The 13,257-nt window shown below is 35.8% G+C and overlaps 1 protein-coding gene across 3 annotated transcripts in view; it reads left to right on the top strand.

Moving 5' to 3' along the window:
• TBCK (TBC1 domain containing kinase) overlaps positions 1 to 13,257 on the top strand; it is a 213,846-nt gene that overhangs the window by 70,217 nt on the left and 130,372 nt on the right. For all 3 annotated transcript variants that reach the window (XM_004748121.2, XM_004748122.2, XM_004748123.3), the window contains exons 7-9: positions 1,800 to 1,860; positions 11,077 to 11,138; positions 12,192 to 12,253. In XM_004748121.2, coding sequence (XP_004748178.1) covers positions 1,800 to 1,860; positions 11,077 to 11,138; positions 12,192 to 12,253 — 185 coding nt within the window. The remainder of the gene's footprint in view (positions 1 to 1,799; positions 1,861 to 11,076; positions 11,139 to 12,191; positions 12,254 to 13,257) is intronic.

The raw sequence follows: 13,257 nt of genomic DNA, 5'->3' as shown, positions 1-13,257 counted from the left end.
ATGCACCCGAATGTTTATAGCAGCAATGTCCACAATAGCCAAACTATGGAAAGAACCTAGATGTCCATCAACAGATGAATGGATCAAGAAGATGTGGTATATATACACAATGGAATACTATGCAGCCATCAAAAGAAATGAAATCTTGCCATTTGCAACAACATGGATGGAACTAGAGCGTATCATGCTTAGCGAAATAAGTCAAGCAGAGAAAGACAACTATCATATGATCTCCCTGATATGAGGAAGTGGTGATGCAACATGGAGGCTTAAGTGGGTAGGAGAAGAATAAATGAAACAAGATGGGATTGGGAGGGAGACAAACCATAAGTGACTCTTAATCTCACAAAACAAACTGAGGGTTGCCGGGGGGAGGGGGTTTGGGAGAAGGGGGTGGGATTATGGACATTGGGGAGGGTATGTGATTTGGTGAGTGCTGTGAAGTGTGTAAACCTGGTGATTCACAGACCTGTACCCCTGGGGATAAAAATATATGTTTATAAAAAATAAAAAAAAAAAATCTTTAAAAGACAAAAAAAAAAAAAAAAAAAAAAAAAAAAAAGATTTTATGTATTTGACAGAGAGAGACCACAAGTAGGTGGATAGGCAGGCAGAGAGAGAGGGGCATACAAGTTTCCCGCTGAGCAGAGAGCCTGATACGGGGCGCAATCCCAGCACCCTGAGACCATGACCCGAGCCTAAGGCAGAGACTTAGCCTACTGAGCCAACCAGGTGACCCTAATTTCATAAGTCTTTAATGCCGCCTTCTGACAGGGCATGGGAGAAGAATGAGGCACTAACAAGTCAGCTCCAAGAGAACAGGAGCAGGGGGCAACACTTTAAGGAATCTTTTTGCTCTCTCTTTATTAAAAAACAAAACAAAACAAAACAAAAATGGTCTTTTTTTTCTCCACATAAAGACCAGGCTATATTCTTAAGACTTTCCTTCTAAGAATACTTAAAGGGTCCTATACGTTTAATTTGTTTGTAAAAAAAAAAAAATAATAATAATAGCCAACATTTATGAATGATTTTCTATGTGCAAAAAATGTGAGGCACTTTTTTATACATTCTGTAATCTTCACTGCAACCTCTATGGCATGTATAGTTAACGTTCCAGTTTTATAAATGAGAAAAGTGTAACCTAAGGAGGTTAAGTATTTGCCCAGGTTATATAGCTTGTGGCCAGAAGTCCAATTTGGCACACAATTGTTGCTTGACACATTAATTGTTGAAGTTATGACTGACTCCAGACTCTATTTCAAGAAGCACCCTGAAACTGAATAAAGGAAACAATTAAAATACAATATATGTATCTTAAAATAAATATAGCAGGTGTTATGGGAGCACAAAGGTTGATTGTCTAATTCATTGTGGGAGGAGGAAGGCATGTCATTGAATGTTTCTTAATGGAGACAGCAGATTACCTGGATAATGATATATAAGTAAGAATTAGTTGGGTAAATGTAAGGATAATATGAATCTTTCCCAGGGTCATCTCAGTCCCTTACATAAGGCACCTGGTGGCCTGGAATCTCTCTAGACAACCAGATATATATAGCTCTCAAAAGTGAAGAATGTTTGATTCTAAACTAGAATATAATGATCCTTAAATATATGAAATGTTTGAATGTCAAACCAATAATTTTTCCTTAGTGACACTATTTTAAAATTCAAATAAAACCTCTGAAGAAAAAAAGAGATACCTGATAAAATCATTTTCATCTCTGAGGGGAAAAAGTGCCTCCCTGAAAAAAGATGTAAATGTTAACGTGAATTTGTTTTCCTGTTTTATTCAGGGAAGAAAATTATTTCAGAGCTTGGATATTTCTGAAAGACTAAAATTTTTGCTTACATTGGGTAAGTGTCTCACAAATGATTATGTTTCAACTACAAATATAATCTTTAGTGACTGTTAGTAATCATACACATTAAGAATGTGTTCTAAAAAAGTGAATACACTGAAATATCCTGAATTTCTTTAATGTTCTAATGATCAGTGGTAAGCATTAATAGGACAACTTAAGCGTGCCTTCTGAAGTATTACTGTAGTGCTTTCCTTACTCATTAAGAAATTATAATGTAGATAAGTATTTTCTTAGCTTCATGATCTAGCCAAGTAAACTAAGTTCTGAAATCAAAATATGAGAATAAATAAACTTCTCTGTAGTAGTTTACCTTCAGAAAACATAGCTTAAGTTTTGAGTTTCTATTTGATGAATCATGTGTGAATAATGACTGAGAAGAATATTTTTGCTTATAACAAGCTCATTTAGTTTATATGTATATTAGATCTTAATATTTAATTCAAGTTTACATAAATGTATGTAATCTACTTCAGAGTAGAATAAATTAAGCACATGCGGTAATAAAGGAGAGAAAAATTGATAGAGCACTTTATGTAAAAGAGTGACAAATTGATGTCCATGTTAATAGGGTTTACAAATAAGAATATGTACTGAGGCTCTGTGAGCTCGGAGCGTGGCCAGAGGTCAGGCAGACGGGAGTGAGTTACTGGGTGCTGTTCTCTAAGGGCGCACTGAGGAGTGGGGCCCCGGGGTCTCGGCTCCTCCAGGCCGGAGACCAGGAGGCCGCCATTTTTATTCCCGTCCTCCAAAACTCTACGGAAAGCACTCAGGGAACAAAAGCTCCTGAAAGCAAACCCGAGCAGAGCAGATTACTCAGTCCGGCCCCTGGTAAGGGTGGTGCAATTCTGCCTGGGGCAAAGACACTTGAAAATCACTACAACAGGCCCCTCCCCCAGAAGATCAACAAGAAATCCAGCCCAGACCAAGTTCACCTACCAAGGAGTGCAGTTTCAATACCAAGGAGAGCAGCAGAATTCCAGAGGAGGAGAAAGCAAAGCACAGAACTCATGGCTTTCTCCACATGATTCTTTAGTCTTGCAGTTGATTTAATTTTTTTTACTTTTTCAATTTTTTTCTCTTCTTTTGCTAAATTTTTTTAACTTTTACCCTTTTCTTTTTTAACATTTTTATCTAGTTTATCTAATATCTATATTTTTCTTTTTTATACTTTTTCTTTATTCGTTTTCTTTTTTTAATTGTTTCTTATCTTTATTTATTTATTTTTTTCTTTCTGAACCTCTTTGTATCCCCTTTCACCCCCTTCATGATTTGGGATCTCTTCTGATTTGGTTAAAGCATATTTTCCTGGACTTGTTGCCACCCCTTTAGTATTTTACTTGCTCCTTCATATATTCTTATCTGGACAAAATGACAAGGCAGAAAAATTCACCACAGAAAAAAGAACAAGAGGCAGTACCGAAGGCTAGGGACCTAATCAATACAGACATGGTAATATTACAGATCTAGAGTTCAGAATGATGATTCTCAAGGTTCTAGCTGGACTCGAAAAAGGCATGGAAGATATTAGAGAAACCCTCTCGGGAGATATAAAAGCCCTTTCTGGAGAAATAAAAGAATTAAAATCTAACCAAGTTGAAATCAAAAAAGCTATTAATGAGGTGCAATCAAAAATGGAGGCTCTCACTGCTAGGATAAATGAGGCAGAAGAAAGAATTAGTGATATAGAAGATCAAATGACAGAGAATAAAGAAGCTGAGCAAAAGAGGGACAAACAGCTACAGGACCACGAGGGGAGAATTCAAGAGATAAGTGACACCATAAGACAACACAACATTAGAATAATTGGGATTCCAGAAGAAGAAGAAAGAGAGAGGGAAGCAAAAGGTATACTGGAGAGAAATAACCCAATATGGCAAAGGGAACAAGCATCAAAATTCAGAAGGTGCAGAGAACGCCCCTCAAAATCAATAAGAATAGGTCCACACCCCGTCACCTAATAGTAAAATTTACAAGTCTTATTTACAAAGAGAAAATCCTGAAAGCAGCCCGGGAAAAGAAGTCTGTAACATACAATGGTAAAAATATTAGATTAGCAGAAGACTTATCCACAGAGACTTGGCAGGCCAGAAAGAGCTGACATGATATATTCAGAGCACTAAACGAGAAAAACATGCAGCCAAGAATACTATATCCAGCTAGGCTATCATTGAAAATAGAAGGAGAGATTAAAAGCTTCCAAAACAAAAAAACTGAAAGAATTTGCAAACACCAAACCAGCTCTACAGGAAATATTGAAAGGGGTCCCCTAAGCAAAGAGAGAGCCTACAAGTGGTAGATCTGAAAGGAACAAAGACAATTTACAGTAACAGTGACCTTACAGGCAATACAATGGCATGAAATTCATATCTCTCAATAGTTACCCTGAATATTAATGGGCTAATGCCCCCAATCAAAAGACACAGGGTATCAGAATGGATAAAAAAACAAAACCCATCTATATGTTGCCTCCAAGAAACTCATTTTAAGCCCGAAGACACCTCCAGATTTAAAGTGAGGGGGTGGAAAAGAATTTACCATGCTAATGGACATCAGAAGAAAGCAGGAGTGGCAATCCTTGTATCAGATCAATTAGATTTTAAGCCAAAGACTATAATAAGAGATGAGGAAGGACACTATATCATACTCAAAGGGTCTGTCCAACAAGAAGATCCAACAATTTTAAATATCTATGTCCCCAACGTGGGAGCAGCTAACTATATAAACCAATTAATAACAAAATCAAAGAAACACATCAACAATAATACAATAATAGTAGGGGACTTTAACACTCCCCTCACTGGAATGGACAGATCATCCAAGCAAAAGATAAACAAGGAAATAAAGACCTTAAATGACACACTGGACCAGATGGACATCACAGACATATTCAGAACATTTCATCCCAAAGCAAGAGAATACACATTCTTCTCCAGAATAGATCACATCCTCAGTCCTAAATCAGGTCTCAACCGGTATCAAAAGATTGGGATCATACCCTGCATATTTTCAGACCGCAATGCTCTGAAGCTAGAACTCAACCACAAGAGGAAGTTTGGAAAGAACCCAAATACATGGAGACTAAACAGCATCCTTCTAAAGAATGAATGGGTCAACCAGGAAATTAAAGAAGAATTGAAAAAAATCATGGAAACAAATGATAATGAAAACACAACGGTTCAAAATCTGTGGGACACAACAAAGGCAGTCCTGAGAGGAAAATATATAGCAGTACAAGCCTTTCTCAAGAAACAAGAAAGGTCTCAGGTACACAACCTAACCCTACACCTAAAGGAGCTGGAGAAAGAACAAGAAAGAAACTCTAAACCCAGCAGGAGAAGAGAAATCATAAAGATCAGAGCAGAAATCAATGAAATAAAAACCAAAAAAACAATAGAACAAATCAATGAAACTAGGAGCTGGTTCTTTGAAAGAATAAGATTGATAAACCCCTGGCCAGACTTATCAAAAAGAAAAGAGAAAGGACCCAAATAAATAAAATCATGAATGAAAGAGGAGAGATCACAACTAACACCAAAGAAATTCAAACAATTATAAGAACATACTATGAGCAACTCTACGCCAACAAATTTGACAATCTGGAAAAAATGGATGCATTCCTAGAAACATATAAACTACCACAACTGAACCAGGAAGAAATAGAAAGTCGGAACAGACCCATAACCAGTAAGGAGATTGAAACAGTCATTAAAAATCTCCAAACAAACAAAAGCCCAGGGCCAGATGACTTCCCGGGGGAGTTCTACCAAACATTTAAATGAGAAATAATTCCTATTCTCCTGAAACTGTTCCAAAAAATAGCAATGGAAGGAAAACTTCCAAACTCATTTTATGAGGCCAGCATCACCTTGATCCCAAAACCAGACAAGGATCCCAGCAAAAAAGAGAGCTATAGACCAATATCCTTGATGAACACAGATGTGAAAATTCTGAACAAAATACTAGCCAATAGGATTCAACAGTACATTAAAAGGATTATTCACCACGACCAAGTGGGATTTATTCCAGGGCTGCAAGGTTGGTTCAACATCCGCAAATCAATAAATGTGATACAACACATCAATAAAAGAAAGAACAAGAACCATATGATACTCTCAATAGATGCTGAAAAAGCATTTGACAAAGTACAGCATCTCTTCCTGATCAAAACTCTTCAAAGTGTAGGGATAGAGGGCATATACCTCAGTATTATCAAAGCCATTTATGAAAAACCCACTGCAAATATTCTCAATGGAGAAAAACTGAAAGCTTTTCTTCTAAGGTCAGGAACACGGCAGGGATGTCCCTTATCACCACTGCTATTCAACATAGTACTAGAAGTCCTAGCCTCAGCAATCAGACAACAAAAGGAGATCAAAGGCTTCCAAATCGGCAAATAAGTCAAACTATCACTCTTCGCAGATGATATGATTCTATATGTGGAAAACCCAAACGACTAGAACTTGTACAGGAATTCAGTAAAGTGTCAGGATATAAAATCAATGCACAGAAATCAGTTGCATTTCTCTACACCAACAACAAGACAGAAGAAAGAGTAATTAAGGAGTCAGTCCCATTTACTATTGCACCCAAAACCATAAGATACCTAGGAATAAACCTAACCAAAGAGGCACAGAATCTATACTCAGAAAACTATAAAGTACTCATGAAAGAAATTGAGGAAGACACAAAGAAATGGAAAAATGTTCCATGCTCCTGGATTGGAAGAATAAATATTGTGAAAATGTCTATGCTACCTAAAGAAATTTACACATTTAATGCAATTCCTATCAAAGTACCATCCATCTTTTTCAAAGAAATGGAACAAATAATCCTAAAATTTATATGGAACCAGAAAAGACCTCGAATAGCCAAAGGGATATTGAAAAAGAAAGCCAAAGTTGGTGGCATCACAATTCCGGACTTCAAGCTCTATTACAAAGCTGTCATCATCAAGACAGCATGGTACTGGCACAAAAAGAGACACATAGATCAATGGAACAGAATAGAGAGCCCAGAAGTAGACCCTCAACTCTATGGTCAACTAATCTTCGACAAAGCAGGAAAAAATGTCCAATGGAAAAAAGACAGCCTCTTCAATAAATGGTGCTGGGAAAATTGGACAGCCACATGCAGAAAAATGAAATTGGACCATTTCCTTACACCACACATGAAAATAGACTCAAAATGGATGAAGGACCTCAATCTGAGAAAGGAATCTATCAAAATCCTTGAAGAGAACATAGGCAGCAACCTCTTCGACCTCAGCCGCAGCAACATCTTCCTAGGAACATTGCCAAAGGCAAGGGAAGCAAGGGCAAAAATGAACTATTGGGATTTTATCAAGATCAAAGCAAAGGAAACAGTTAACAAAACCAAAGGACAACTGACAGAATGGGAGAAGATATTTGCATATGACATATCAGATAAAGGACTAGTGTCCAAAATCTATAAAGAACTTAGCAAACTCAACACCCAAAGAACAAATAATCCAATCAAGAAATGGGCAGAGGACATGAAGAGACATTTCTGCAAAGAAGACATCCAGATGGCCAACAGACACATGAAAAAGTGCTCCATGTCACTCGGCATCAGGGAAATATAAATCAAAACCACAATGAGATATCACCTCACACCAGTCAGAATGGCTAAAATTAACAAGTCAGGAAATGACAGATGCTGGCGAGTATGCGGAGAAAGGGGAACCCTCCTACACTGTTGGTGGGAATGCAAGCTGGTGCAACCACTCTGGAAATCAGCATGGAGGTTCCTCAAAATGTTGAAAATAGAACTGCCCTATGACCCAGCAATTGCACAACTGGGTATTTACCCTAAAGATACAAACGTAGTGATCCCAAGGGGCACGTGCACCCGAATGTTTATAGCAGCAATGTCCACATTAGCCTAACTATGGAAAGAACCTAGATGTCCATCAACAGATGAATGGATCAAGAAGATGTGGTATATATACACAATGGAATACTGTGCAGCCATCAAAAGAAATGAAAGAAATGAAATCTTGCCATTTGCGACAACGTGGATGGAACTAAAGTATATCATGCTTAGTGAAATAAGTCAAGCAGAGAAAGACAACTGTCATATGATCTCCCTGATTGAGGAAGTGGTGATGCAACCTGCGGGGTTAAGGGGGTAGGAGAAGAGTAAATGAAACAAGATGGGATTGGGAGGGAGACAAACCATAAGTGACTCTTAATCTCACAAAACAAACTGAGGGTTGCTGGGGGGAGGGTAGTTGGGAGAAGGGGGGTGGGGTTATGGACATTGGGGAGGGTATGTGCTTTGGTGAGTGCTGTGAAGTGTGTAAACCTGGCGATTCACAGACCTGTACCCCTGGGGATAAAAATATATGTTTATAAAAAATAAAGAAATTTTTTAAAAAAGAATATGTACTGAAAAGTATCAATAAATATCAAATAATAATGAATCATAAATATAATTGCACAAAATGTTACCATATTTACCATGTTTAGTTTCAAGTATTGATAATAAGGCTTTTAAGGAGTCTTAGAGATTTCTTAATATTGTCTACAGACTAAACTTAGACTTTATTATTTTTATAATTTTAATTTCAGTGTAGTTAACATGCAGTGTTATATTAATTTCAGGTGTACAATGTAGTGATTCAACAATGTATAGACATTACTCAGTCCTCATCATGATAAATGTACTTTTATTTCCCTCACCTATTTCACCTGCCCCCCCCCAACTCATCTCCTCTCTGGTAACCATCAGTTTTTTCTCTATAGTTGAGTCTGTTTTTTTTAATTTCTTTTTCTTCATTTGTTTTGATTCTTAAGTTCCACAAATGAGTGAGATCATATGGTACTTGTCTTTCTCAAACTTATTTCACTTAGCGTTATACTCTCCATACCCATACATGTTGCTGTAAATGGCAAGAATCTGTGTTTTTTTGTAGCTAAGTAATATTCCATTGTGTATATACACACCACATCTTTGTTATCCATTCATATAATCAGTGGACACTTGGGCTGCTTCCATAATTTGACTGTTATAAATAGTGCTGCAATAAACATAGGGGTGCATATATCTTTCTGAATTAGTGTATTTTATTCTTTGGGTAAATACCCAGTACTGGGATTACTGGATCATGTTATTTCTATCTTTAATATTTTGAGGAGCCTCCATGCTGTTTTTCACAGAGACTGTACCAGTGTGCTTTCCTACCAGTAGCACACAAGGGTTCCTTTTTCTCCGCATCCTTGCCAACATTTATTGTTTCTTGTACTTTTTTATTTTAGCCTGACAGGTATGAGGTGGTATCTCATTGAGATTATACTTTGCATTTCCCTGATTATGAGTAATATTGAACACGTTTTTCATGAGTCTGTTAACCACCTGTATGACTTTGGAGAAATGTCTGTTCACATCTTCAGCCCATTTTTAGTTGGATTTTTTTTTAGATGGTGAATTATATAAATTCTTTTTTATTTTATTTTAAATTACAGTATAGTTAACATACAGTGTTATATTAGTTTCAGGTTTACAATATAGTGATTAAAGAGTTGTTTAAATTCTTTATATATTTTGGAGACTAACCCTTTATCAGATATGTCATTTATAAATATCTTTACCCTTTCAATAGTTGTCTTTTATTTTTGTTGGTTTTTTCCATCACTGTACAGACTTTTTATTTTGATGTAGTCCCAGCAATTTATCTTTGCATTTGTTTCCCTTGCCTCAGGGGACATATCTAAAAAGATGCTGCTACAGCCAATGTCAGAGAAATTCCTGCCTGTTATCTCTATTAGGATTTTTATGGTTTCAGGTCTCACAGGTCCTTTTTTTTTTTTTTTTAAGATTGTATTTATTTATTTGAGACACAGAGAGAGCACAAATGGGGAGGAGGAGCAGAGGAAAAGGGAGAAGCAAACTCCCTCTGAGCAGGGAGCCGACTGAGGGGCTCAATCCCCGGACGCTGAGATCATGACCTGAGCCGAAGGCAGTTGCTTAACTGACTGAACCACCAAGGCACCCCTACAATTAGGTCCTTAACCCATTTTTAGTTTATTTTTGTGTATGGTATAAGAAAGTGGTCCAGTTTCATCTTTTGCATGTGGCTGTCCAGTTTTCCTAAGACAATTTGTTGAAGAGACTGTCTTTTTTCCCATTGCATATTCTTGCCTCTTGGGTGGAAGATAAATTTGGCCCTGTAAGCATGAATTTATTTCTGGGCTTACTATTCTGTTCCGTTGATCTGTGAGTCTGTTTTTGTGTCAGTACCATACTGGTTTTTGTTTGTTTGTTTGTTTTTATAAACATATAATGTATTATTTGTTTCAGAGGTACAGGTCTGTGAATCATCAGTCTTACACAGTTCACAGCACCCACCATAGCACGTACCCTCCCCAATGTCCATAACCCAGCCACCCTCTCCCAACCCCACCACCCCCAGCAACCCTTAGTTTGTTTTCTGAGATTAAGAGTCTCTTATGGTTTGTCTTCCTCTGCAGTCCCATTCTGTTTCTTTTTTTCCCTCCCTTCCCCCAACGACGCCCCACCCTTCCTCTCAAATTCCTCATATCTGAGAGTCATATGATATTTGTCTTTCTCTGACTGACTTATTTCACTTAGCATAATACCCTCTAGTTCCATCCATGTCATTGCAAATGGCAAGATTTTGGGGGTTTTTGTTGGCTGTTTTGATTACTACAGCTTTGTAGTATTTCTTGAAATCTGGGATCATGATATCTCCAGTTTTGTTCTTTTTCAAGATTGTTTTGGCTATTCAAGGTCTTTTGTGGCTCAATACAGATTTTAGGATGGTTTGTTCTAGTTCATTGAAGTTTGGTATTAATATTTTGATATGAATTGTAAAATGTATACTTTAAATCCCCAGAGATATGTATACATTCTCCAAATTATGTAAATGCAAAAGAGTAATATCTATATGTGCATTACATATATAGGGAGGGAGAGCAAGAGAATCTTTATCTTGAACCACTGCTTTTTGTCATTATTTAAGTGGCTACCTTCTAGTATCTATAATTCAATTAATATTTAGTATTTAAAGTCTTTATTTTTATCAAAACATGTAACAAAACTTAACAAAGTCACAAGCCTTTTAATATTCCAGGTTCCAAAACTGCATAACACAATTTTTAAAAAAATTATCTGAGTTCAGTTCTGATAAATAAGTAGCATTACTTCATACAATTTTTTTGTTTTATAGATTGCGTAGATGACACTATAATAGTTCTGGCCGAAGAGCATGGTTGTCTGGACATCATAAAGGTTTGTTATTAATCTGTTATTGAAATGTATGTATTTCGTATACTTGAGATCTAACAGCAAGCTATTTTAAAGCTATGTTTATTTCTGTTCAGATTTTTGTTTTTTCATAGAGTGATAAGCTAATATAAATTAGTATAAAGTCCAAATAAAAAGACTTTTTAGAAAAATCAAAATGTCCTAGAATAGCAAACATTTGAGTAAAATATATTTTTAAATGGATCATTTTAAATAATTCTTTTCTTTTTAAAAAATGTTTTATTTAAATTCAATTTAATTGGCATATAGTATGTTATTAGTTTCAGAGGTAGAATCTAGTGATTTGTCAGTTGCATATGACACCAAGTGCTCATTATATCACACGCCTTCCTTAATGCCCATCAACCAGTTTCCCCTTCCCCTCTCCCCTCCCCTCCAGCAATCCTTAGTTTATTTCCTATGGTTAAGAGTCTCATGGTTTGTCCCCGTCTCTGATCATGTCTTGTTTTATTTTTCCCTTCCCCTTTGCTCCTCTGTTTTGTTTCTTAAATTCCACATGAGTGAAATCATATAACAATTGCCTTTCTCTGATTGACTTATTATTTCACTTAACATAATACCCTCTAGTTCCATCCACGTTGTTTGCAAATGACAAGATTTCACTTTTTGATAGCTGAATAATATTCTATTATGTATACATACCCCATCTTCTTTATCCATTCATCTGTTGGTGGACATCTGGGTTCTTTCCATAGTTTGGCTATTATGGACACTGATCCTATAAACATTGGGGTTTATAGGATGTTTGTGTCCTTTCAATAAACTTCTAGTAGTGCAGTTGCTGGGTTATAGGTTAGCTCTGATTTCAACTTTTTGGGGAACCTTCATGCTGTTTTCCAGAGTGGCTGCACCAGTTGGCATTCCCACCAACAGTGTGAAAAGGTTCCCCTTTCTCTGCATCCATGCCAACATCTGTTGTTTCCTGACTTGTTAATTTTAGCCTTTCTGACTAGTGTGAGTAAAATATGTTTTTTTAAATGGATCATTTTAAATAATTCTTTTTTTTTTATTTACCAGGACCTTCCCGAAAATGTGATAAATCTTTTGAAGAAGTGTCTCACCTTCCACCCTTCCAAGAGGTTTATATTATTAAGACTTAGAGATTATGCTGATATCTTTAGTATAAAAGTATTTGTGGTTTTTCTTATTACTTATAATAGTAATGGATTAAATGAGAATATTTACATATATATAATAATACATAATTGACACTAGTATCATAACTGTTAGTTATAGTACTAATATGTATTAATAAAAGAAGAAAACAGTAATTAAACCACTGTCAGAAAACTGGCACATTCCCAAAGAAGTTACTGGTTCATTTCCTAGTCTCCAATTAGAAAATCGGCTAAATTGTAGATATTCCCAAACATGAATGACATAAGAGAAATTACAACAAAAGCTTATTGGCAATTGTATTTAACCTAAAACTTCAATAAATGTTGAGGTCAACTAATAATTATTGTTAATATAAAAGGATTTCTTATAAGTATTATTATTTGTTTTCATTTGGTGATATCACTATTAGCCTTACAGTTGTCTTTCCTAAACTCCTTAAGTATATGATATTTGAAAATAATATATTCTAATTAGTCTTTAGAAAAACATCTTTATCAATACATGTTAGGAAGAGTGGAATGGTATTAAAAACATAATTTTTATGTTTTTATGTTTAATGCCACATTAAGAGAGGAGGAAGAAAACCAAAAGGCATTATTAGTTTAGAATTTTAATTAAGATATTCAGTAACACAGGTAAATCATAGTCAAGGTAAAAGTAAAAAATTAAGATGCTCATATGTAATAATCTTTGATAGATTATAAGATGCAAAAAGCACAAAAGGGAAAAAATTCAACATTTGCATACAGTCACTTCATTTTTATATACAAGTATTCATCTAGACTCTGCTAAGGATAGATTATTATTATTTTCTCTACTGGTGGTGTATTTAAGACTTTTAATTGTCCCCTTGAATGTGTGCCATTATTCTAGCAAATTTTTTAAGGAGCATTTTCCAGTGTTTATTTTTGTGCTTTAGAAAATTCAAACACATTGCCAGTCAATATTTAAGATTTTATTTACT

The sequence above is a fragment of the Mustela putorius genome, unplaced genomic scaffold (assembly GCF_011764305.1).
Source record: "Mustela putorius furo isolate JIRA1106 unplaced genomic scaffold, ASM1176430v1.1 tig00003871_pilon_pilon_pilon, whole genome shotgun sequence".
Taxonomy (NCBI): Eukaryota; Metazoa; Chordata; class Mammalia; order Carnivora; family Mustelidae; genus Mustela; species Mustela putorius.
This window is presented reverse-complemented; position numbering and strand designations above follow the sequence as displayed.